Raw genomic sequence first — 27,979 nt, 5'->3', positions numbered from 1 at the left:
ACGGGTGAGAATATCGAGTTTGAGAATATCCGCTCGGTAAACTTCAGTCAAGACCATTTATTGCATTGCAGAGCAGTGTACCGTAGTCTGTAGAGTATAAATAAATGTTCATTACCTTCTTAGCGTGCTTCTAAATTATGTCTAGTGAATAGATTACGTTTATATCAAAACTACGCCTTGGTCGGTCACAGACTATTCACGATCAAAAACCAACACCATAGGTAAATACACATTCTATTAATTAAAACTAGCCTCTGTCACCCAGCCTATCATTGTCATTGTGTATGTGTTCATGGTTGGCTAGCCTATATGAATATTTACAGGTTAGATCTAATTAATAAGGCCAACTTCATGTTTGGCTAAAGGTCACGAGATGTAAATAGGGCTAGTGATAATCCCGACCATAACCCTAACCCTGGACCTAGCCCTAATGCTTACCCTAACCTACAATCTCGACAACAATCACGTGCCCTAACCTTACTTACATCTAAGCGACCATGGCGAAAATTGAGCTGGCCTTAACAAATAGATTTAGCCATTTACAGATAGTTAAGTGGTTACACGAACTTTGTGTGTATACCTTGTCAATGTATACTTAATGTTATTGTGGGTTTAAAATAGGTCATATTATGACAATCCATTGGTCGCGTAAATTCTTCTTCTCTCGCCTTCACAAATAATTATATTGTCTGCTTTATCGCCCCGATGAAATCGCACGTTAAATAAATCTATTTTGTCGTAAGAAAATAAATTATTATCATAATGATCTCGACAATATTATAACGAAATTCTTAGAAAGTATTAGAGGTGCAATATCACTGGATTCAACGGTTATGATTTATTTTACGCCTACTTTTAGCCTGCTTCATAAATAACAACGAAACGAAGTGAATGGACATAAATTAACAAATGAAATGAAATAGAGTTTAACGCCCACTGTGCCATTTAGGCTTATGAAGACTGGCATACCGTATGCTATGTTGGACGTATTTTTGCCCAGACAGCGGCTTTTCTGTCATACTCACTTCGAGTTTCAAGTGTTAAGAATTAACGTCCAGAGAGAGAGAGAGAAAGTTAACGTCCACTCGATACAAACTAGGTAATTTCGCGATTAACTGGTTCAATTTTATTTGAATAATTGGCTTGCGCGAAGGGGCCTTTATAAGTGGGAGGAAACCGGAGGACAGGATTTCGATGTTGCATGGGCATAAGCAATTTTATTCTTCAATGCTTTATGTGTAGGATAAAGCACGAGATTGAGGTTATGCTGGGGAAAGAAAGACTGAAGAAAATAACCCGAGAAAAAGAAAAACCGAGGCCGGTAGGCAGAGGTTTTTCTGTCGAGGGTTTTTTCTGAAGTCTTTCTTCCCCAGCATAACTGAAGCCGAGGACTTTATCTTGCTTATAAACCGTCTGTTTCATTGTACGCAAGATGAGAATATCCCAGAATTCCCGCAAGAAAAACGTTATATCATGTTTTCTTATGGAAAAAAAACCTACCCTGGAAGAATAACCTGTTACAGGTTTAAAGAAAAACTTTCAGAAGAATAACCCCAAATTCCCCTGTATATATCCAAAACCTCCCCTGACCTTCAGACCGCAAGTTATTCTGGGCATAGAATATACCCCAAAGATCAAAGAGATTTACCGTTACAGGTTTATAAAAAAGGATAAATGCGTAAGTTTCATCTATTTATTTGACATTAAGGCGGGCACATATCAAACAATATCTAAATAATAAAAATATCAAAAATATCTAAATAATGAAAGTATAAAACCAAAGATTCTCAAGTTCTAAAAAAAGGTGTTACGCTACTGACGTAGACTAATTAATTTCGTGGTAAACTCCATGAGCTAACACCAGATTTTTGCTGTTCTCTAAATTCTGAGAGATAACCTAATGGCGTTTTGCTACTAGATAAGTAATGATCTAACCAACGATACACGTATTCTTTCTCCTCTTGCGATAACTTGTCCACGATTGGATACGGTGGCAGACCTTCGCCCACATTTTCACCTAGAGCAAGAACACCGTGGAACAGCATCAGGATATGCGCCGAAGTTTCTCTTCCTCTATGAGATTGAACATACACCGACTTTGGTTGCAAAATGTATCCCAAAACGGCTATTCTACTTGGAAAATTGGAGTCTGTCCCATTATATTTGGCTAATTCTTCTACTGTTATTTGAGGTAGGTCGTCCGGTTCAGGAAGTGAAGATCTTGTTTGTAATATTTCACTTGATGGTGCGTAGGTCTCTATCTGAAACAGGCAACATCCGGGGATTTCAATTTCTACCCGAAATCGATATTTATCTGCAACAGGTAAGTAATTATAGGCTTTTACTCCAGTTACTTTAGTAGGAATGACTATAATGTACATTTTGTCTTTACAATGACACATGCACACACCTCATCTTACTGTCAGTATGAGATAGAGAGAGAGAGAGAGAGAGAGAGAGAGAGAGAGAGAGGGGGGTTTAACATCCACTCGACACCAACTAGGTCATTTCGGGACGAACACATGATTCAAATTTTATTTCAATAATTCGCTTGCGCGTAGGCGTCTTTAGCAGTGGGACCCGGAAAACCCCCACGAGGTTGGACAGGCGACCCTACGACCCTACTCCTTGTACGTACAACCGGGGTTTCGAAACCACGCCAGTTGACTCAATGAAGACCTTATGATGCAGCGCGCACGTGATAACCATTTGGCCATCCAACCCCCCATCAGTATTCAAAAATTAGTGATACATTATATTTCACCTCTTCCATTTTTCTCGTTCAGTTTTCACAAATAATAGAGATTGGAACACATAAAGTAGGCTACACATTATCTGGGAGAAAAGGGTGTCATCTAATTTTCCCATACTGTATAAGAGTAACATGATACTTTTATTAGTGGCAACGGGGGTGTATCGGGGTGGGGTGACAGTAGGTTTGTTCCACTTTCCCTCCGAAAACAAATATTAACTAGAGTGAAATGGCATAATACATTCATTTGTATTTTGTTCATCCAAGTATTTTGTATATCCCGCGATAAATAAACAACGGAAATAACATACCGTGGAACAAAGCCGTGGTCGTTTTTTTTTTCAAATGAACAATATCCAGAGGCATTGATGGCGCATGTATAATAGTACAATTTGTTGACGAGAATGAAGATTTGGACATATTATTCAGTTACAGCAAGAGTGTTATTGTCCCTTTAAAAGAGTAGAGAGAACGGTTAAAACTATGTACGCTACGCTAATACTATACTCAGATTGATTATTTAACATGCATTTACAAAGTAATTAAGAAATCAAAATGCCAACACTAGATAAAGTCCCGATTTTGATTCAGTTGAATTTAGAAAAGACGTATTAATAAATTTATTTTCGCGGACAACAAAATTTTCACATATATTTATAAATAATGAACAAAATTTAACTATTTTGGACTGAAATTCCTATTAGAGATCCAGTTTTCGAAATAATGTAGTTTGCAAGTGACTGGGCTAAAATGAAGACGGGAAATATTTAAAGATACATTATTTAAGATTTAGATAAAGAACTAGCCATTCTTGCTATAATAGTTCGAAAGTAGATGATGTAAAATGAATAATTTGAAAATTTCATTCAAATTACTCTATTGCAAGCGAAGATATTAGCCTTTGAAGGTTTGACGGACGTGTGCAATAATTTCAACCACCGTACTGGTTGATCGAAGCTCAGTCTCGGTCCTCCATATTTGATTAAATCAAAGTATCGCTGAACCATTCTAATCTATTTAATATCGGAGAAATCTGATGCCATCAAGAGTTGATTAAGGCTCGGATCAGTTAATTAATGTCTAATTAATACTTTAGAAAACATTTCAGGCATAAAGAAAGACCTGCAATAGGCAGATTTAGCTCTTGCATAATGCATGTTTAACTAATTCATGATTTACAACATGCCTTGTTCTAGAATCATGATGTTCCTTACGGTGATGTAAAGATTACACACCTCCGGATTTCAATGAAATTACACTAGGTGTCTGAATTGTATTAAAAAAAACAAACCCCAAAACAAACGTATTTAAATGTAATGTAAAGCCCGTTTTCATGTACACTTTTTTTTTTATTTTTTTTTTTTTTATCGAAAACGGGCTTAACATTACATTTAAATACATTTTTTTATACTCTATTTTCGGCGTGACACTAATCGGCGCACCCGATGGTGCCTATGCCCATTGGGGAAAGGATCGGCTCCCCCAATGGACGCAATACGAAGTCAACGACCAACGTGCCCCCCCCCCCCGCTAGTTACGGGTCTGGTGGAGTAACACTACTGAAAATGGGAAATTTATTACCACCAACAATTGCCCTATAAACTAAGGATAAGATACCATTACATACCGCGACAATCATCCAACAACATGTGGCCGTTGCCTCTGCCTTTGCCAGCTCTGGCTGTGGTACTGCTGGACATACATAGACAGGATTAAACTAATTATATATGAACTCCCGGCGGGGTGTCTTGTGTAAGATATTGAGTTGCTCACCGTTCGTAGTTTATCAATATAAGATGGCTTTAAACCAGCTAGTTTGGCGCCTTTAATAAGTATATCCATATATCTCTTGGACGGGTTTCTTTCATCTGACGTCGTTGCTGAAGGTTTGTTAACGTAAACGAATCCACTTAAAGTTCGACCATCATACGCCTTGAGTGTAATCTTAGCTTTATTATATCCCGTTTCAATTCTATCCATATTTGCCATAGACTCTTTACTGATGCAAAAGGCAACACCGTGTACTTCATCGGTTGATTCTAAAACATTTTAACAAAAGGGCAGGTTTAGGAAATTCATGTGGGAATTTATAGTCGAATTGGAAATTGGCAGCATTCTTCCTCGTGATATACCGAATAAGACACAGCAATTTTCTAACGTGTTAAAAACTCTGACCTTTAGACCATTTGCAGGGTTTCTGTGACAGGGGCATGAAATGCAATGGAGGTAACCGGCTGGGCTAATGAAGACGTCCATACGCCATAAACTGGTTTGTGGGGAAAATTTTGCTCTGACAGCCGTACTACGGCCTACGCTTTTTTCGAATTCCAACTGCCAATGACTCCTTTACGTGCACGCCAATGTCTACACGGGACCTCGGTTTTCGTCCCATCCGAACCCCTCCGTCCTGCAGACGTACTACGGCTTACCCTTATTTTGAATTTCAACTGTCAATGATTCTTTTACGTACACGCCAATATCTACACGGAACATAGGTTTTCGTCTCATCCGAACGACTAGACACTGTTGTCTATATGGTCCCCACCAATGTTTACAGGGAGCTGGAAATTGTTTATCAAATATAAAATTCATACCTGACGGAATAACGTTAGCGAATGCTGGCTCAACAAGCAACAACCCTGACAAGTTAAAAGCTAATCTCCAACCCGTTAAAATGGCGGCTATATGGTCTAGTACTTTAACCCTTTTCGTGGTTTCTAGAGCATGCACGTCCATATTACTGCCATATCCAAATGACCAAATCTTTTCATCGCTCATCTTGTCTATCTGAAAATATATAATTTAAGCAGAGAATCTTTAAAAGACAGTTTTAATGATAGGTTGCCAGGCAACGAAACATACGCCCACAGCACCTAAGTCGTCCGGGCAGTCAACAAGAGTTGTCGCATATTTTTTCTATAGTCGGCAATGAAACATTTATAATACACTAAAATCTGGTCAAGAGTAACAACTCATTAAGTGATTATCAGAAAATCATTAGAATTTGTTTGGCTTTTAGTTCTGTCCCATGATAACGTTTTGTATACGAAACATTTGATATCATGCTTTTAGTTGTTCAAGTTATCAAAATTCATTGAAAATCAATATACTTGTTCGTCTTAAGACCTTAAACTCTGTTTATCAATCTAAAGTCAATCGGATGATAACTTTGGTCTCTAGCACCCACAAGATTTTTCAAAGTGATCAAGAGCCATAACTTTAGTAGTAATTATCGGAAATCATTGAAAATCACTGGGCTTCCTCGTCTCACGACCCTAAACACCGTGTATAAATTTAAAGTCATAAAGTCAATCGGATATTAACTTTAGCCTCTAGAGCGTCCACAAGATTTTTCAAAGTGATCAAGGGCCATAGCTCTGGTAGCAATTTTCGAAAAGCATTGAAAATCACTGCGTTTCTTCGTCTCACGACCTTAAACACTGTGTATAAATCTGAAGTCAATCGGATATTAACTTTAGCCTCTAGAGCGTCCACAAGCAATTGTTGACGCCGGACACTTTAGCCTCTAGAGCGTCCACAAGCACGGACGGGGGCGACGACAATATACGACCACATTTCAATGTGGGCGTATAAAAATGGTCCTAAACATTACGACCCTGAGAGTATAAATTAAAACATAAAACACTCAGTGGTATTATAATAAAAAGTGACCATCTGTGTTGCAAAACAGAACGCTAATGTTATATTCAGGTTAATACAAAGCTCCTTTTTTAAAAAATGACTAAACTACTTTGATTATGGTCAAAAACAAAATTGTTAATTTAACTGGGTTGTGTTTTCTGTGTGGTCTATAGTCACCGGTCCTATATCTAATCACCGACATGAATCAACAAGTGCGTTTGTTGTGTCAGTATCGCAAACAGTGACCGACAAGGAAAGATATGTTAACATATTATTAGATCAACTCAATTCAATACTTTATTTAATATGTTTTAACTTAACATCAAAAATTCTTAATATGACACCACGGGTCATTAAGTTTACTTTTTGGCTAAACCATTGTCTTTACAAAAAAAAAAGACGATATACGGACCGAAATGGTCTTTACTACTCTTGGGGTCTTAAATGTACGGACGAATCATCCATGATTTCACTAATGATTTATGAATGTTGTTTGACAAAACACCTAAAAACGTAGGTAAATAGTCAATGAGTTTGCGACGCGAAACTAAAAGAGAGAGACATACATAAATGCAGACTTAAAACCTTTAAAATTAGTTACTAAAAATACTTTAAGCCCAGTTGTTATTTAAAAGCTTAACTTTAAAATAATATGTTTTAAGACCAGATTTTTTTTAAAAAAAAGCAATGCTCTCACGTGGTTTCATAGTAAAGGTGCTCTAAAAGAAAATGTTCTTTCACCAAAAGAACATAGTTTTTTTATCGTAAACTGTGAGTCAGTTTATGCAAAGGTAGCGATTCAGACAGATATCGTGGATCTGGGTTATTTAAACATTTATGAGCGAAGAGTACAATCTTAAAATATATCCTATAGATAATACATTTTAGGTGTGTCCTACTATTGGTGAGAAATAAGAGCCACGCCAGTGAAACCATTATGCAACCAGGTTATTATTGCTTGAGTTCGCAGTGGAGGGGGGGGGGCGGAGGCCCCGGAGAAAACCCACGAGGATGGACCGGCGATCCTACTCCTTGTCACGTACATGCAGAGAATCGAAACCACGCCATGTGGCTCAATGCCAGATCTTAGGATTTCACGCGCACGCGTTAAACCACTAGACCGCCCAAGCCTCCCAGACTCACTTCTAGGAAATATATAACTTAAATAAAGGCCTAAATTTTGGAGCGACTCGATACGCTTTTTAATTAACCTCTGTATTTCTCTTTATAAAGGGCAAAATTTAAGACTTCTCCTGGCCCTTTGAAACTAAAATTTGTATTATTATTACACAGTCATGAACGCTGATCACAAGCACCAGAAAATATTAAAATAAAACTTCTTAATTGCTTGACTATCTATCTATAAGCAGTACTACTGTAATATATAGTCAAGCGGTAGTGAGGAGTGTTATTTTAATCCCTTTAAGTACCCGTGATGCTGATGACATTGGGTTAGGTCTAAATATTAAAGGGTGTATGGGTCTATTCTTTTGAACCTTTAAATTGACGAAAATGGAAATGAAATGGGGTTTAACGTCCCACTGTTCTGCTCCGACTCGGCTAATGGAGACGGACATACGTCACACAGTGTGCTATGAGGGGAATTTTGCAGCATCACTATGACCTACTCTTATAACAAATTCCAGCTGCCAAGGATGCTTTCGCGTGCACGCCAATGTATACCCGGGACCCCGGTTTTTAGTCCCATCCGAACGACTAGAATAGTAGAAAGCTGTCTTTGTCAGGCCCTCCGTCCTGCACCACTAGACGAAAATGGGTCTAAAAGTACATATTGATGTAATATGAATGTATGTAAAGTGATTTATTTTCATTTAAAAAAAAAAAAAAAAAATTGTAATTTCTAATCAATTATGTCCGGTGAAATAGACTACGCGAACAGCCCAAATTGGACGGCAGTTTACGTTTACTAACCTGACCGATATGACATTGCAAAAAAATTCGAATAGCTCGGTGATAGTCGGCGCGTGACGACCGACCCTTTCTGATGACATGAATTAAATAACATGCATTCATTCAATTGATCCTTTTAGTATATAATCTACATTGTGTTACCTTTATAAAAATTAACAAATCTCGCGTCTAAAACTTCACCTTGGCTGTGAGATCCATGATCAAATATAGCATTAACCAAATCAACGGTAAACATCCGGTTAAAAGGGTCATGTGATGTGAAAAAATCACATGACATGTTGTATTGACGATTGTCCCATCTCACCTGCAAAGAAAAACCCCACAGAAAGAACTCCAATCTAGGAAATTAGGAGGTGTACATTTTATAAACAGCAGCATATATATTAACGGTATGGTCTAGTCATATCATTGGTTGAGCACCAGGGGTATTAAATTTTAAAAAAATATCTAGAAAAAGCAAAATTTCGAATTAATATAATTTAAATAATTATATAATAATGAATGGATTTTCTGGACTGACTGGGCTGTGAGAGAAATTTTACAGGGACATGCAGCGGCACTACGGCAGGGGGCCCCACCATAAATAAATATCTCGACAATTATACCACAATATCTATATATAGACACCAAGCCTTAACCCTTGTCAGTGCACGTTGTGAGAATCACATAGCAAGTATCAAGGCTAACCAAGGGGTCCATATGGACCCCAGTTATAATTCAAAGTTTTTACGTACACATATTTTTGAATTAAAAGGCAGCGGTTTAGTTTTTATTTGTATTCATATTTGACAACTGAAAAACAACTAAATTATTATACAAAAACATTTTAGTGACACATGGAAAAGATTTAATAATTCTCACAAAATTGCTACTATGTGTACTATGTGATAAAGAGGTTAAATGACAATTCACGCTTGATACAAAAAACATTGAATATTTGGAATTCATCATTTGATTTTTGGTATTTGTAACATGCAGATGTTAAAAGAGAGAATACTCTGGCATACGCAATATGGTATCAGGCAGCAAAAACATTAGCAAAATCCCTACTGTGAGTTGTAAGTTAGGGGTCCGATTGGATCCCTTGTTCCCTTCAAGCGTTGGGCCTGATTTGCATGTAACAGAACTCTGCATGTGGGAAGCAGATGAATACCAAACTCTTCGCTACGTGTAAAAATGTATAGGAGACAAAGTCACTAAATTTCAGAAAGCAGTGCCCAGTAGTTATTACAAAACACTATAAAACATGTGTATGGAGTCCACGGAGACCCCATGTGCACCGACAAGGGTTAAATCAGTTTCAAACATTTTATAGTCACTAAATAAACAGCCATACTTAATAAGCTATGACCATTTAATCATTCATAAATAATACACTGAAAGATGGTTCCATAACATCCGAGCACATGTGAGTAAAAAAATAGGTTACGTGCCCTTTTTTTGAAAGTACATGTAGTCTCGCTTAACCAGTCTACCGACCATTCTACATATGTACGTTTGATTAACAGAAAGCTGGAACAAGAAATTGAATTTAGAAATATGCACGCTGGGCAACTCAACAATTGTTTTAAGAAACTTGTAAAAGTAAAATGAAACAACTGCTAGTATAATGTTCTTGCCTAACGCAAGTATTTCAGGGATATTATTTATACTAAACCAAAAGACGCCACTCCTAACGGTACAGTTAATGATAAAGCAATTTAAAAAATTAAACAAACGTAATTTCTAAAGCTGTTGCAATAACCAATAAGCTAAATATTACTGCTATTCAGAATTGTTAACAGTAGATTTTTTACGGCTGTAATAGTTGATAGATGTGTAGAGAATAGCACATGCGATGGCTATTTATAGTATCATAGACTCTAGCGCTGAGTGTTATCATAGTGCTAGTGTATGCGAGAAATCACTTCAAGATAAGCCACTGAAGCATGTACATTCGCCGTGTCGAGACCAACTTTCTGTACGGTGCACGGGTCATCCTTACTACGGTCAACTAATTCAAATTGTCAAGAGTTCTAGTTGACATGCATGCCAATGTGTAGGCCCACACATAGATAAGAAACCTAATCTCTCAACCTCAACCCTCTATGTTTCGAGATAAGAGATGGTGCTATATAAATTTACCTTGTAAAGCCCAACGTGAAACACATCGGGCCTCAGTTAGCAATATTGACAACTTTTTCATCAAAACAACAATTGATTTTTGTTATTCATAACATTTCTGCCATATTCAACCACCTGACACAGAAACAAGTCATGTCTTTTTAAATTGAAGCAATAATAGCCTGGCTCTCCTGCATTTTAAATTTGACATCTTTGACGTAATGAAGACGTGGCGTTGTGTACAACAGCCTATCAAAGTAGGCCTACTAACCTGATATGAGTTGTGCTGGAATAATACACCTTAATTATGAATGTTTGTATCAGTTTTGATAAAAACAACACTTGATTTAATTTATTGACAATATTTGCAGATAAACCAAAGTTGTTTCACCAGAGTGGGGTGCATATGTTTAATAAGTTCTAATAGTATTAAAATTAACTTATTTTCAAGATGTTAGGCTACATGCATTAATAATGAAATTAAGTTTGCCAGGTGAAACTAAAGGCACCCAATCGTAGCTATAAACAAGCACATCAGTATATCTCGATGTTTTTAGCTACATTCTCATAGCTAGCCTACACAGGGCTAATTAGTTTTCTGTCCCATTCCAATGACTTGCCACCATTCCTCGTCAAGTCTTCTGTCCTGCATAATTGACAAGGGGGAACCACACTGGACAATTCTAAGGAACTTTCTCAATCAACACCTAGTTGAGCGAACATGAGACCTCCAGCAAAACAGTGTCTTACTAAATGAGCCACCACGGCTCCCATTTCGAAATAAAATCATAGTCTCAAATTTATTATCATTTGTGCAGATGTATTTTTACTTTTGTTTATGAAGTTTCAAATACAGTTAAATTTTGTAATACCCTGTTGAGTTTGATTATTTTTTCTGAGAATGTGTAGCCTATTAGGATGTCGTAAACTTCCAAATGACAATTTTAAACTTTGAGATATATAGTGCTTTAGTCACAAAATGAAATAGGATTGTGACATCTAACTACAAACTATTATGATATATAGATTCTAGCAAACAAAAATAGTTGAACAAACCGAAGAACTTCTGTTTAACTTGACTTATTGCAGTTTTTAAAATTCAGAAATTTCTAATACCGGTACAAAACAAATATAAGAAAAGGATGTAGGCTGCTTGGCACAACTGCATTTGCTTTTGTCACATGGACATAGTGTTAATGGTTATATCATATATTTCAAAGTTAAATTGGTACATTGTCGCATTAAGATTTAACTTACTGTACTGTCGCCTACTGTAAAGCTAAATCATGGAAATGAAGTTTCTCACTATATCAACATTCAACACCACAGTATAAAATCCTTCTGGATACCATAGCTAACTGACTGAATAGGATTACATAATGTAAACGGGTTCTGTACTTATTTTAAATTACTATTTACTTAATAGATGCTGGGCTCCTGGTCATGGATAAATTACTCAAGAACTATTTTGACAGGACTAAGGATGAAAAATAATGTGATTTATGCTTAGGCAATGCAATGACTGAGATAAATGTACTGATATAACATTGTACATCTACATTGTATTGTATTTCAAATATTACATGTATATACATGGTTTCATTTGATTTATATTATAAATATAATTAAAATATAAAATTAAAGGTTGATAGATAATCCTGCATAGATAAATAATCTATATGTGATCAATGTCTACCTATATTAATAGATATTGTCTAGAATAGCTTGATCTGTTACAAAAAGTCTATTGTAGTGGTCAAAGAGTAATGTTTTAAGGGCCTGGTGGCAGATTTGATATTAAATTAACTAGAATGAAACAATGGAGAGGTGGACATAATCACTGAAGCTTTATGTTTGACACCCTTCAGTCTTTATAGGTGCACACACTGATACTAATCTTCTGTTATGTAATAACAGTTATCGTAATATGACAAACAGACTTTGAGACGAATAAAACCGGTGACCAATAAACCAAACCATAAATTTTGTTTTATAATGTTAGACATTTAGCTTTCTCACTTCTGCTGTAGTAAATAACCATAACTCTTAGAACACTGGCCTCCAAATCTCCCACACCATCCAATTGGAATTAAATATACCAGGGTAATTTGTCAGTTTATTTTATTTTCATTACATGTTGGACTATTAGAAACAACCTACAACATTTGACTGGCTTGGAATTAGAATATTCAAAAAAATGTTAAGAGTTTATAGAGTTCTAAAGGTTAATTTATGTTTAGATTTAAATTGGAAAGTGAAATGTATGATATCTTCTATTTACAGGGACTTGAAGGTGACATGATTTAACTGTAGATCATGATGAAGTTAATCAACAGTATTTGTATTTTGGTCAGTTGTTTTACTGTAACACAACAGTTAAAAACATATCAACTACCAGCTTATCTTACACCAGGTTTAAATCAAGGTACAGTACGAAGTGAAGACGAATATACCTGGCTGGTTCAACCTTGCAGTTATCTGGAAGCTGAAAATGTGTCTGCCCCATATCAAACCTGGTCTTCGCCAACTTTTTTTAACTACAGATATCAAATTTGTGGTGATAACTGTACCATTCCTCCACCTATAGGAGTCCGAAGTGCTGTTCCTTTAGGAGGTATTTAGTAAACTTTATTTTATATTTTATATGGAGGCAGACAACCATTAATTTCCCCATTGACTTCAGTGTTAATTCTGTCTCTGTGCCCGGCTCCAACTTTTCAACAAATTTTGTTGGGCTTTATGCTTTTCACTAAATGATCATGACTGCACCAAAATTTGTATGAGGTTGACCACCTCAATTTTGAGATACACAAACTTGAAGTAGCATATTAAAAACATGTAACTGTTCGCTGTACATACATGTACCACTATAACCAACCTGTTAACTCTGTTATCCTTCCGCCACTAAATCATGAATATTTAGCAACACCTGTCAGAAAATGTTAACTCAAATCTGTTTGTCCATTCTTGACCAAAAAATCAACAAAAATAGGCATGCAAAAGGGGAGAAAAGAGAGAGAGAATTGGTATAAATAGATGAACTGTAGTTTGTGGGTACTGAGATGGTGAAATTTGATGGTGGTCTGCCTGCACATAGAAATTAAAGAGTTATCTATGCTTTGTTTTTTCGGCTCAAGAAAGCTCAGGAAACTAAAATGTACTAAAGTCAAACTGATAAAGATACATTATGTAAGATTTAGATAAAGAGCTGACCATTCTTACTATAATAGTTCAAAAAAAGATAACGAGAAATGAATATATTGAAAATTTCATTCAAATCACTTTATTCTGCGTGAAGATCATCAAAGTGAATTCTTGCAGTGGCTGATTTGGTTTAAGTTCATTTTGATTTTATAACATGTATGGCGCCTGCATAGGATGTGAAATGTTCAATAGATATACTGAATTTAACTCAAATCATTTTTGAACTGATGTCTCTTTTAGAGTTTAAAAACTTTTGACAATGTTATAGGTAACATGGGATTAGAAATGCCTCAAATATTGAGCACTGCCATAACCCTTTAGCACTTGGTACATGTAAATATTGGGAACCCCAGTTTCTTAGAAGAAAATTAGAGAAAAGCGATATTTAGAGAGAAATGGGATTTAATATCCACTTGACACAAACCAGGTCATTTCGGGACAAACATATGGTTCAATTTTATTTCGATAATTCCCTTGCACATAGGGGTCTTAAGCAGTGGGAGGAAACCAGAAGGACCTGGAGAAAACCTATGAAATTGGACAGGCGACCCTACTCCTTGTCACGTACAACCAGGGAATCGAAACCACGTCAGTTGACTCAGTGACACAACGTCAGTGCACGGGCTAAACATTCGGCTATCTACCCCCTCCCCCCCGAAAAGTGTTATAATAATACACTGGTACATCCCCTGAACAGACCAAAACAGCCTGAAACTGCTGATCCTCTGACCACCTCAAACCGCATATGATATGAGTATAGCTTTCAGTATTATACAACCATTTTTTGTGTGCCACATCCATGCACGTGATGTAGCTGTTTAAGAAGCCCTAGTTAGGGCAGTTTAGGGCTGTATAAGTGCCAAAGTGTAATCTATTGTTATTTAATAATTTACATTTGATTTACCAGTTGCCAAATTTGAATCCTTACAGGAATATCAACAGGAAGTATTGAATTAAGAGCAGATGGTACCCTTCATGAATGGACAATTATTAACCAATCACCATCAAGTGCTGCTAAAATACAAGTAGGTTCACATCTGGATCTACATATTTTTATATAAATCCAAGGAAAACAATATGTGACAGAACCAGTGATATGGATTATTGTGGGTCAGGGAAAAGATGTCAAAATGTAGAATTTCATAGTGAAATTATACTTTTTATACTGTTATTGGCTTATCAAATGTACAAAACTCAAATTTGTATGTACATGTAAACACTGCTACAAAGTTTTTTTGGGAAGATAAGATCTCCATGATTCCCAAATCTGAAGTATTGCTATTATTTGAATGCAATCTATTGGTGCAAGTCATACATTCTTACTTACACCTGAAATGACAAACCATGCAAATTTGATCTATTAAACATACATTTGCATGAAATGTTATCTTAATTATTAATTAGACATTAATTAACTTATCAACACCATAATCAACTCTCGATGTCATCGCGTGTCACAACTCGACTGTAGTGAAGATGCGAAGAGATACATGTATTCTCTTCCTATCTTTGCCACTTTCTGTTGTATATACCCCCATCTTTCAATTTAAATCTGTGCTAAAATATAAAGCAAACTTACCTTTTGAAACTTTTGGTCTTTGCATTTCAGTAGTACAGAGCAAAAATATGATAGATGCAAATGTACCTTCAAACATGCCTATGTATCGTCACCTTAGCACATTTTTGTTGATAGCATCCTCGCCAATGCTTTTTAAAATATGGAGGTAAAGATTAGATATGGAAGTATCAGCAATAAAGTTACCAAATTTATTAAAATAAATCTTTTTAGCATTCATACATATATATCAAATTGTATATATTATTTATATTTTGTTTTGCAGACATTTGATGATGCATTTTTTGGCATAAGGGTTACTAAGAAAGTCTCGAGTACCCTTAAATTTGTCCCGTTTAAAAATATTCAGACAAAAAAGTACTTAAATGTGTTTTGGCAGGATACCTACCAATCCACCAATGGTGTCAATCAGGCATTTGTATTACGGACACATCCACCATCAGGATTACCAGGAGTTAAATCTATGACATATCAAGGTCTATATCCATCTGCACAGTTAACTGTAAACGATGATCGTTTGCCATTAAATAACGTCTCTTTAACAGCTATGTCAACCTATTTTGTTAATGACATGAATTCATCTGCAACTCCAGCCATTTCTTTCATATTTTCTGCCACAAATCCTTCCAATACAGATACAATCGAAGCATCATTTATGTTTAATTTGCCATTTGGGCTTGAGAAAAATACAGATCGCAGTTTCACCTTTAAATCCATGTCACTGAAGGATGAAAACTTTGATGAACTCTTAATGTCTGCTACATCAGACTTGGATTGTCTTAATTTGTGCAATACTTGGGAGCCATGTTCAACCTGGACGTTTAATAGTGATGATACATCATGTCTGCTTTCCTCGACAGTTAATTTAAATGGCTACAACACATTTAAATCATCTGGAATAAAGGGTTACTGGACAGCCAGCCAACAGCCAAATCTAAAATGTCTGACATTAGACAGACCAGGAGAGTCACCACCAAGTGGTAATATATCATTGTGTAGTAATTCAGCTCTGGACTCTTTGACGTTTGGTGTTGATAATGATATCATGACGCTTTGGAACACCTTTGCAGAGAAAGGCCAATTTGATTTTACCGGAAGGAAAGAATTGGGAATTCATGGAGCTATTTCTGCTAAATTATCTATACTGCCAGGTGAAACTGTCCAATTTCCGATGACTTTGACCTGGTTTTATCCCAACAGAGATTTTGGAGACACAGTTTATGGAAATTGGTATAAAAATCTTTTTGTGAGCAGCGAGGATGTGGCTCAAAATATTTTAAATGGTAAAAAGATCAATCTAAAGGAACAGACAACTGCCATTAATAAATTACACGAAGCCTTCCTTACACCTGGATCTAGCGTACCTGTTTGGCTATCAGATTTACTCATCAACAGTTTAGGACATATTAGGTAAATTTTAAGTGTAATTATATTTTTTTTTATCTTTCTCCTCTTGTTTATTTAATGCTAATAACAACACCTTTAAGATGCTTTCATTAAGCTCACCTAAACTGGGCTCACAGTTAGCCAGTCTTGAAAAGAAATTTAACATCAGAAGTATTAAAGTCTGCAATTTTATCACTTTTTTTTTTTTAGATCAGCTATGTGGTTTGCTGATGGTAAATGGAGACAATGGGAAGCCTACGATTGCTCAAATATGGGTACGTTACATTTGTATTTTGTGAAACTCATCTTGTTATAATCAGATGGTATTGATTTCATTTTTGTTCTGCACCAAATGTTTTGTTTATTTGCATTTTAATTGTTTTCAGATTCTGTTCACAATGATGGAGAACGTCACATTCCTTACATTATGTTCTTCCCGGGATCTATCAGAAATAAAATGGTTGCCTGGGCCAAATCTCAGTTATCTGATGGTATGATACCAGAACAGCTTCAATCCAACTGTTTTACTAAACATTTTGGCAATGTGATTGATGTGCCAAGTGGAAGGATTATGTCTGATGTATCTTCTATGTTTATTGTTTATCTTCTTGAACTTTATAGGTAAATATTATATAGTAATATACATTGTGTTTAACCCTTTCATTGCATATACCCGGTAGTACCGGGTATTATAAAATGTCGGTAAAATATGCGTACCCGGTATTACTGTGTACTCAGTAAAGCCCTTGCTAAAATTAGTACCGTAACTGCAAGTGCCATCTATTGTATTTTCTATACACTAGAACATATTTCCACGTGTTTCAAAGCGGCATACCGTAAAATGGCAGAGTGCATAGTGACAACGTAGACGATGCACTCTCGACGAAGTCGTGAATGACGTCTTGCTGACCAACATGTGGACAATTTCGAGGCGGGGATACACATAATTCGTTTCCAGTTACTTGATAATGATAGTAGTCAGAACAGTGATTGGTATTATGAAGTGTGTGATTTGTTGCGCGACGTTCCGCCCATGGCTAGCTATGTCTCACATGCATGATGAACAAGCCCAATGTGAACACGATAGCCCTGTGTCTGCAGTAGATTCTGACAATAATTCTGATGTTGATAATAATGCTGGCCTGCTGGATCGTAAAAGACGTAGGCAATTCCTGAGTCCCGAACGTGTAGATCTGTTGACTGACTATATTGATAATGATATGGGACTTGGGGATGAAAGTGAAAGTAAAAACAAGGTATTGCAATCCGCACATGGTCATAGCAGCGGGAGACGTGATGCGCGTGTTCGTGGTGGCATTGCTCATGGCTGCTATTGATATTTTTGTTCATTTTATATATCTTTATCAAAATCCAGTGAAAAAAACAATATCTCATAAGTATTTCATGGAGAAAAATTCGTTTTCATGTTCGCTTTAGTGAGAAATGAGAAATCCAAAATGGCCGCCATGACGTCACGTGACTACATTATTATGCAAATTTCCAAAATTCTATTTTATCCTCTTAGCCCAACCTCATGCCCATCCCAACAGACAAAAAGATTTTTCATAAAAGCTTCCATAAGTACTGTTTGGCATTCAGTTCCAACCCCCCTTTTTTCCTCAAAAAAGGGTCTAGCACAGGCAGTGGATTTACGTCTAACATTGATAGGGTTAAAACTATGTCAGGAATCTAAAAATTATACCAACTGGAGCTCCCACCAAACTTTAAGTCTCCAAGAAATTAAATTAATTTTTACTTCCGATATGTAAATCATGTTTAGATCAGTATGTGATTTAGCGAGATTGCCTATTTACAGGGTCTGAAAGTTTCAACTCAAAATATTGAACAGTTTGGAAATGATCACCAAACAATTTATTGGGGTTATGTAACTCTTTTATAATGCCTGCCTCCAATTTGTCCTTTGGTAACCAGATAACTATATATAAACTTTTGCCAAAAGTTTGTTTAACACAGTAATAACCTGCAAAATCCCACTACTCGATGGAAACAACACAAAAGCAAAAGTATAGCTGGTTTCATGGGAGTTCTCCTTTAACTTGGAAACACCACACTTAAACATGCTCCCTTTAACAGTATCACATCTGTAGACTGCAATCAGGTACATAATGAGCAAAAGCAGCAAGGAAAGATGTCTTTCAACAGCTAAGTGTTCAAGTACCATGGGCCTTATCAAGGTTATATCTTGCAATACAGCACTGGGCAGCAAAAGAAGGTTACCTGCAAATATGTGATTCACTTTCAATAACTCTTAGTATATATATTTTTAAAAAATTATATAAAAGTATATTTTTTTTTAATTTTCAGGTGGGAAAATGATACAGCTTTATTAAATGAGCTGTGGCCATATGCAAAAAAGGCAGCTGAATGGCACATGTTAGTTTCAGCACGATATGGTTTACCATACCGTCTTCAAAATACATATGATATACTTGGGTTAGATGCCTATGACATTTGTACGTACAATTCAGCCTTTCATTTATTAGCAATGCGAGCAGCAGAAGAATTGGCCAAAGTTATGGGTAAGTTTTTTGCTGTTGTAATATTTAATGCCGATGTATTGTTTTTAGTAGAGTATTAGTCTGATTGTACAACACAAGTTACACAGCCCTGATTGTAGTTTCTTTCTTTTGTCATTTTTAAATACCAACATTTTGATGTGGTTGTTATCACCATTGTGTGTCTGTCCATAGATTATTGTTCATAATTTTGTTAGCACATCCCTCACATGTTTTGGTTCGATTAAACGCCTACACACCTTAATGGATCAGTGTATTTTCATTGACACAATTTCTTTGAATTGGAAAGAGCCTAAATGCCCTAAAACATGATCTAGTTTTTATAACCACAGCCTGATTGGTATTTTAAATTATATCAAAAGTTAATTTTGCACCATTTTGTGTCTTCAATTTTTAATAATATTTATTTTAGGAGATACAGAATTTGCTATGAAAACCAGAGAAGCTTTTACAGTAGGACAAATAGCATTAGATCAGTATTTATGGAATGATACCATGGGATATTATAATTCTTATAAACGTGATATATCAAATCTAACTGAACATAATCCTGGTGCCATTATGACAGATTGTTTTTATGCTCAGGTACGTCTGCCATAATATAATTATTTATTGTCTTCCTATGTAAAGACCAATGTTTACAGAAAGTATCCCCTTTTTGTGTACGCATAATTTGACATATTTATTTAAAAAGTCTTTTACCAACTGATCCTTTTATATAGATTATCCAAAACTATTTTAATTCCTAATTACATGTCATTTTATCTAAATCACAATTCCTATTTATATATTTTGTCATGTATGCTCTTTTTTATCTTTTTTTATTATGTAAATATTGCCTTGTCTTTCTACAGCATACGCGAGCACATTTATATGGCAGTTGTGCGTTATAGAAATGAGTAATAATAATAATAAAATAGGCTTTACATGGTATGTGGTTTAAATAGATATTACCTATTTGATTTATGTAAAAAACTAAAGTGCCAATTTATTTAAATTTGATGTGTTAAAGGTGAAACCCAGTCAATGCAGATTCTTTATATTTCATTTATTATCTAGTTTTGAGATAATAAATACATGTTATGATAAACACGGGATAAACAACACTGCTAAACACACTATTAATGTCATAATAAACACACTATTAATATCCAGATAAACAAACTGTTAAAATCCAGATAAACAACACTGCTAAACACTCTGTTAATATTGGGATAAACAACACTATTAAAATCTTGTGGAGGCTCTAAACAACGATGATAAACACACTGTTAATATTAGGATAAACACTGATGATACACACACTGTTAATATTAGGATAAACACCGATGATACACACACTGTTAATATTAGGATAAACAACGATGATAAACACACTGTTAATATTAGGATAAACAACGATGATAAACACACTGTTAATGTAGGGATAAACAGCACCAATAAAATCTTGTGGAGGCTCTAGGGGCTAAAGTTGTCATCCAATTGGCTTGGAATTTATACACTTAGCTTATTATATTACCATGCTACAAAAAGCCTAATTATTTTCAATGATTGTGGTTAATATTTTGGAGTTATTGCCCTTGATTACTCTTGAGCGTTGTGTTTATGTTCATAAGACAAAGAAGCCTATCAATTATCAACGATGCCCTATAACTCCAACAGCTACTGATAGAAATTACTGATACATGATGGATTTTTTTTTATGTTAGCACTAGCAAAAATTAAAAGCCTATTACATTTTAATTATTTCTGATAAATACCTCATGGTTTGTAGTTAGAACAACAATGTGACAACCCGTTTGGGCTGCTCAGATCACTTGGCTATTGTGGGTGTATGGCAGTAGGATATAGAGCATGCTTATGAACAGTTGATTCTCTTTTATTTACACTGTCCAGCTCATGATCTTCTGCCAATTATCAACCTCTATACTGACTTTGTGTTCTAAATAGATATATGATTTATAGTAAGAGGAGAGCATGAATCTCCATATAAAGATGTGTGACCTAAGTTTAATTGTTACTTCTTTATTTCAGGTTTTAGCTCATTCAGCAGGACTAGGTGATCTAGTTGACAGTCAGAACTTAGCTACACATCTAAAATCTGAATTAATATTAAATGATTCTCCTTATGGAATGTTAGTACAAACAGGTAATTATTATGTTCTTTATTAAACCACATTCTCCATGGAATGTTAGTACAAACAGGTAATTATGATGTTTTATATTAAACCGCATTCCCCATATGAAATGTTAGTACAAACAGGTAATTATATTAAGTTCTTTATTAAACCACATTTCTGTAAAAATCACTGGGTTTATTTCACACTTAGTAATTTTTGATTAATTTTTAATCAATATCCTTGATGTTTATTTTGTAATGTTATTATTGTACTTTTTATTAGGCCTTTGATGGTTTCATATGAGTTATTGTTTTTTTTACCTTGTTGTATATAATTTGATTTCTTGCGATTATACTGTCATTACTTACTTGAGAACGACAAGAGGAACTTGTTGAAAAGTAGTGTGAAATAAACCCAGTGATTGTTTTCCATATAAATTTGTGTTTTATATCACATTTCTGTAACATAGAAAAACGCCAAAGATTAGAAGCAAATTGTGGTTGTTTCTTTTCAAATGTCTGAGATCAATAATTCCATAAAATTCTAATTACAATTCACATAAAATTATTACTTTCATAACTATATTTTCAGTTAAAGGACAATATTGGTGTCAGTCATTATAAAATATGTGATAGAGCTCGTTAAATACATCCCAAATATAATTTTAACACAGAGATCATTGCTACGGGAGACTTGTAACAAGCACGTGAAGGAACGGGAAGTGACGTCAAACATGACAAACATGAGTTGTCCTTCTATATAACTGACTGAAGTAACGAGCGGTAACAGACAAACGATCGAATATCATTTCACTGATAATTCCGTTGAAGATGAAAAGTTGTTATATGAGACGATGAGGGAATATCTGACAATTCAAAAACAGAATTGGCTGTCAGTAGATAAAAGATAACGAACAAAGTCTGTGCATTACCATGTTTTTATTAAGAACAGAAAGAATAAAAACGGGGGAATGCACGGGATTTTTCTACTTTTTCTTGTGTCCCTTATCTAGTGACAGCCAATTCTATTTTTGAATTGTGCGATACCCTCTCACCATCCCATATAATAACTTTTTAACTTCAACGGAATTATCAGTGAAATGAAATTCGATCGTTTGTCTGTTACCGCTCGTTACTTCAGTGTGTTATATAGAAGGACAACTCGTGTTTGTCATGTTTGGCGTCACTTCCCGTTTCTTCACGTGGTTGTTACAAGTCTCCTGTAGCAATGATCTCTGTGTTAAAATTATATTTGGAATGCATTTAACCAGTTCTATCACATATGTAATAATGACTGACACCAATATTGTCCTTTAAGACCAAAAATATAAAGACAACCATATTAGGTGATAATGTAATAACACAATATTTCAATGAACTTAGATTCAGAATAACTGTATTGCCACAGCACTCGTACTTAAAGGCCTGTTTGAGATTGATTAGCATTGATACCCAAAGTGGCAGTGGTAAAGCCACTTTTACACTTTTTGCATGCATTGCTAGAAGCCGAATTCTTTGTTCTTCATACATCAGAAACTGAAGGATATAAAAAACCCTACCCTATATTCATCCATAAAAATACATTTTTCATACATTGCATACTTTCAGGTAGATATCCGTATCCTGGTCCACCCCAGGATAATGCTGTATGGATGATGGGTAATCCAAACTGGGCCTCAACACAACTTCGTCTTGGTTTAAATCCAACTGAAGCTTTGAATGTAGCCAAGAAAAGTTTAGACAGATATAGAACTGTATTGAATGATCTGTGGAATGTTGCGGGTAAGAATATTGGAAATGTGGTATTTGTTGAGTCTGTCAAATGTCTGCTTTGGAACTTGATAACTTTTGACTCTAATTGAGTGAGAGTGATCAGTGGTAGAAAATTAAAAGTTGGTGTAGATGTTCATCAGATGAATGTCTTGATTGAGTTTGATAAATTAGCATTTTCACCTAAAGACTTAGTAGAGATTGCAACATAGGAAAATGATTAATTACTTTAATTCTAATTGGGTGAGTGTGATGAAACATGGTGTATAATTTGACTACACCAGCACTTGACAAAATTCAATCATGAACATTTTATGCTTAGGCTAATTTGATTCTTGATGCTTTACAAAAGATAAATACAGGAGATCGCGGGAGAATTTTTAAAATTTAAAAAAAAAAATTATAATTTTGGAATGCTATGTCTCCTTTCAGATTTTGATTTGTATGTCTTGTGGAGGCAATTTGAAGTTTGACTGCACTGCTGGTCCACTCTGTGAATCTAGTTTTTGTAATGATTGTGGGGTGTTGGATGGCCGAATGGTTAGCACATGTGCGCCGATCATAAGGTCTGTCATAGAGTCAACTGGCATAGTTTTGATTCCCTGGTTGTACGTGACAAGGAGTAGGGTCGTCTGTCCAACCTCGTGGGTTTTCTCCCACTGCTAAAGACCCCTACGCACAAGCAAATTATGGAAATAAAATTGAACCATATGTTAGTCTCTCTCTCTCTCTCTCTCTCTCTCTCTCTGTAATGGTTGTACCTGAACAACCAACAGTGTTCTTTCTTTTATTTTGTTTTGTATGTTTCAGGTGTAAATGGAGGAATGGGGTATAAAGCAGAGGGTCAACCATACATTACCAGTCACTATGGTTACTATATGTCATCATGGCATATACTACTAGCTTTATCTGGTCAACAAGCTGACCTACCTAAAGGCATCCTAACCTTTAACCCTAAGAATGAAAACCCCTTTAACTATCCAGTGCTATTGCCAGGGGTGTTGGGTACCATAACCTCTAAACCAAGTTTAGATGGTTTTACGATAACATACACATTAAGTCTTTTGTTTGGAGAGTTAAAGTTACAACAACTTGGTGTACGTGATAGTTATTATCCTGGTACTGTATCAGTTAAAGCTGATCAACATGTACAATGGAATGATACCATTTATTATTAATTAATTGTTCATAATTAAATTGAGAAATTTGTTACTAGTCAGTACTTATATACAACAAAGATGTCTTTACATTCCAAATTCCTTGTCAATTGTCAATTTGCATACTTGTCTTTAATACAGCCTTAAATACAGCTGTGATAGTTATCCATGTTTATATATACAGATTATAATGTCTATATACTCACATTGTTTCACGGTCCAGTCCTAAATCTATACAGAAACCTTTTATGCCAATGTGCAGAACAGGGAGCATGTAAAATGTACATTGAAAAAGTATTGACTAACAATTTTCTCACATTCATTTCATGACATTTATAGTATTACAGGCTAATATTCGTAGAATAAAAAATATTATTGATACTAAACCATTTTAACTTTTAAACGTACTATAATTACTCACATCTTTTTTTTTATAAATTGGATAAGAATTTGGTTTTCTATTCATTAAACATGTTCTTTAATTTTTCCTTTAATGCTGTGATATAAAAGGAAGACATTTGTGATATTTTCTTTATTGGCATACCAATTATGACTAGACCAACTTTTTATGTTGTTGTCCCTGTGGGTTGATCTGTTAGTCTTTCAACGCTTGGCTTGTTAATGCAATAGAGGATGAACCGTCTCTATATTCAGAGTTCCACTACCTTTCATTCCAGTATTACCCCCACCTTCTTTTCTCTAAAAAAAAACATTGTGAACACAAAGTCTACATTATTTAACAGTTTTTTTAAAATTTATTAGGATCAGAGATGACGAACCTTGCTAATTTTCAGAAAAGCTTGTGGACGCAATATAGATCAGATTTCTAGCATGATCAGTATCAAATTTGAAAAAACATCCCAGCTTTGTTTATGATAAGTTGCTATCTATGGCTATATTTTTATAGTGACATAGCTCCTGTGACCTGTGTCATATTTCTGTTAAATAGTGAGAACTGTTGTTCCAAATTATACTGATTTTTTTTTCATTGCTTTTTATACAAAATGAAATAAAATTGTATGTTTTATATTATGAACTTATAATATTAGAAATAATAAGAGTATTTAATTTGTGGGTTAAACATTTTGTATTTAATTTGCATAATTTTTTCTATTAAGTGTTTAATTACAATGTGTAATTATTTTATAATTGTTAATTTTAACAGTATTGTCTCAATACATTTTATTTAAAATTAAACTAAGACAGATTTATATTTTATTTTAGATATTCTTTTCTGCTTCAAAACAAATTGTAGTGAGCTGTAGTGTTCATTGTCTCAATAGAATGTATGTCCAGTCTTCAAGTTTGTAGCATTTAATCTGTTGTATTATATGTTAACACTTTTTTTTTATTTCATTGTTGTTAGATCATTAAAAAATAATATTTTACAAACTCATGCATTTTCACCTTTCAAGGGTAAATCATAAATTGTATAAACTGTTCTCAAATATTCTTGTTGTGCCTTCACACATAAATGTGTCATGGACTATAGCAAACAGTTTGTAATATTTTTTTATCTGTAAATTCAGTGTCAAATATATATTTGTATGAGATGAACAGATGAAATTCCATTGTATTAATATAGAAAAATCAAATATGATAAAACGAAAAGGTGAATTAATATGAATGGTATATTTAAATTTCATTGTTTTGTTATTGTTCCCCGCCTTTCGAAGAAAGCAGGGGACTATTAAAATGGGTTCGTCCGTCTGTCTGTCTGTCCGTCACACTTTTTGGGACACAATAACTCTCTTTCTAATTGAGCTAGAATGTTCAAACTTGGTGTAGGTGTTTATTAGGTCAATACCTTGATGGAGTTCGAAGATGAGCATTTTCCGCTTAGGGTAAGCGGAGATAAGCAATTTGATTGGTTGATGTTTTGGGACACGATAACTTTAGTTCTAATTAAGTGAGAGTGATGAAACTTGGTGTATAGTTTCATTACATTAATACCTTGACTTAGTTCGCTAATGAGTATTGTCTGCTCAGGGTAAGCAGAGCGTTAAGCAGTTTGATTGGCCAAGATTTCGGAACACAATAACTCTCCTTCTAATTGAGCTAGAATGTTCCAACTTGGTGTAGGTGTTTATTAGGTGAATCCCTTGATGGAGTTGGAGGATGAGGATTTTCTGCTTAGGGTAAGCAGAGATAAGCAATTTGATTGGTTGATGCTTTGGGACAGGATAACTTTAGTTCTGATTAAGTGAGAGTGAGGACACGTGGTGTATAGCTTTATTACATCAATACCTTGACTAAGTTCGATAATGAACATTTTCTGCTGAGGATAAGCAGAGCGATAAGCAATTTGATTGGTCAAGACTTTGGAACACAATAACTCTCCTTGTAATTGAGGTCGGGGATCACGTGGCTAAGTGGGTAAGACGCTAGCTCGCTAGCCTGGAGGTCGGGTGTTCGATCCCTGCATTGGCCGAGAAAGTTCATCCAGATTTTCCGGCGTGGTTCTCCCTTGTCAGTGGTGCAGAACGGAGGGGCTGACAAGGAAAGCTGTCTAGTCGTTCGGATGGGACGAAAAACCGAGGTCCCGTGTACACATTGGCGTGCACGTTAAAGATCCCTTGGCAGTTGGAATTCGATATAAGAGTAGGCCGTAGTGCCGCTGTCCGGGCAAAATTTCCCTCATAGCACACTGTATGGCGTATGCCCGTCTTCATTAGCCCAGGTTAGGAGCAGAACTGTAGGACGTTAAACTCCATTTCATTTCATTGTAATTGAGGTAGAATGTTCAAACTTGGTGTAGGCATTCATTAGGTGAATCCCTTGATGGAGTTGATGATGAACATTGTCTGCTTACGGTAGGCAGAGATAAGCAATCTGATTGGTTGATGCTTTAGGGGCACGATAACTTTGGTTATAAGGAAGTGAGAGCGATGAAACTCTGAATATAGATTCATTATATCAATATCATTACCTTGACTAAGTTCGATTGTGCGAATTTTCTGCCTGGGCTAAGGAGCGATAAGCAATTTGATTGGTCAAGACTTTGGAACATAAAAACTCTGCTTTTAATTGAGATAGAATGTTTAAACCTGATGTAGATGTTCATTAGGTGAATGTCTTGACTGATTTCAATGATTAACATTTCAAGCTAAAGCTAAGCAGAGCTAATCAATTTCATTGGTTGATGCTTTGGGACAAGATAATCTTGATTCTATCTGATAGAGAGTGATGAAACTTAGTGTGTAGTTAGATTGCTCGATACTTTTGAAAAAAATAAATGTGCGATTAATTCATATGTGTCATCTATTTATTTTGGGATTTCGGCAGGGGACATCAGCCTCACTGTTGGCTTGTTTTTATTAAAATTGAAATGTTTTAATTCTTATTTCCGAATTTTTAATATTTATTAACATTTATTGGTGTTTTTTAAATACAAATTGCAACAAGCATATCAATATTTTATGATAATTGATTTATAATATTGTTTTATAACCTTTAAAATATGAAACTCATATTTTATAATTAAAAGATATATTTAAAAAAATAATAAACTAATAATTAAATTACATTAACATTCCTTTACCTTTTGTCATAAAATTTACAGTAATATACACCAAATACTAAGAAAAGAAATATTTGTTTAACTTAGCATCAGAGGATCAATCAAAGTGATCAATTTGGTTTAATATATATTTTTAGATTAGATTGTAACTTGTAACTTTGTTTTAATGTTGTGATAAATGATTTGTAGTTTTTTAAGATGTATGTGTTTAATAAATGATTTCTTTTTTTAAAAAAAAAATGTATATTAATGTATATGTATATTAATTTTAAGATGCATTT

At 35.0% G+C, this 27,979-nt stretch overlaps 1 protein-coding gene and 1 long non-coding RNA gene across 5 annotated transcripts; one reads left to right on the top strand and one right to left on the bottom strand.

Annotated features, from left to right (window-relative positions):
• Positions 1-29: 29 nt before the first annotated feature.
• Positions 30-27,979, top strand: LOC126821252 (uncharacterized). Of its 4 annotated transcripts, none has more exons than XM_050549641.2 (13): positions 30-221; positions 2,196-2,323; positions 12,713-13,043; positions 14,564-14,658; positions 15,475-16,619; positions 16,806-16,870; positions 16,982-17,216; positions 18,921-19,135; positions 19,545-19,717; positions 21,167-21,281; positions 22,860-23,033; positions 23,832-26,530; positions 26,913-27,979. In XM_050549641.2, the coding sequence occupies exons 3-12, from the start codon at positions 12,746-12,748 to the stop codon at positions 24,197-24,199; spliced, it is 2,883 nt and encodes a 960-aa protein (XP_050405598.1). In that variant the 5' UTR covers positions 30-221; positions 2,196-2,323; positions 12,713-12,745; the 3' UTR covers positions 24,200-26,530; positions 26,913-27,979. The 4 variants fall into 4 exon arrangements, with proteins under 4 accessions (XP_050405598.1, XP_050405597.1, XP_055956824.1 ...); XM_056100849.1 differs by lacking the exon at positions 30-221 and adding an exon at positions 1,081-1,099; XM_050549640.2 differs by lacking the exon at positions 2,196-2,323.
• LOC126821272 (uncharacterized) lies at positions 1,680-8,553 on the bottom strand. Its single transcript, XR_007680389.2, has 4 exons — positions 8,468-8,553; positions 5,347-5,539; positions 4,526-4,791; positions 1,680-2,261 (listed from the first exon to the last, which is right to left on the bottom strand). It is a non-coding gene; the product is annotated as an uncharacterized LOC126821272 (long non-coding RNA).

Source organism: Patella vulgata, chromosome 5 (assembly GCF_932274485.2).
Source record: "Patella vulgata chromosome 5, xgPatVulg1.2, whole genome shotgun sequence".
NCBI classification, from domain to species: Eukaryota; Metazoa; Mollusca; class Gastropoda; family Patellidae; genus Patella; species Patella vulgata.
Note: the sequence above shows the minus strand (reverse complement) of the source record. Positions and strands in the feature narration are given on the sequence as shown.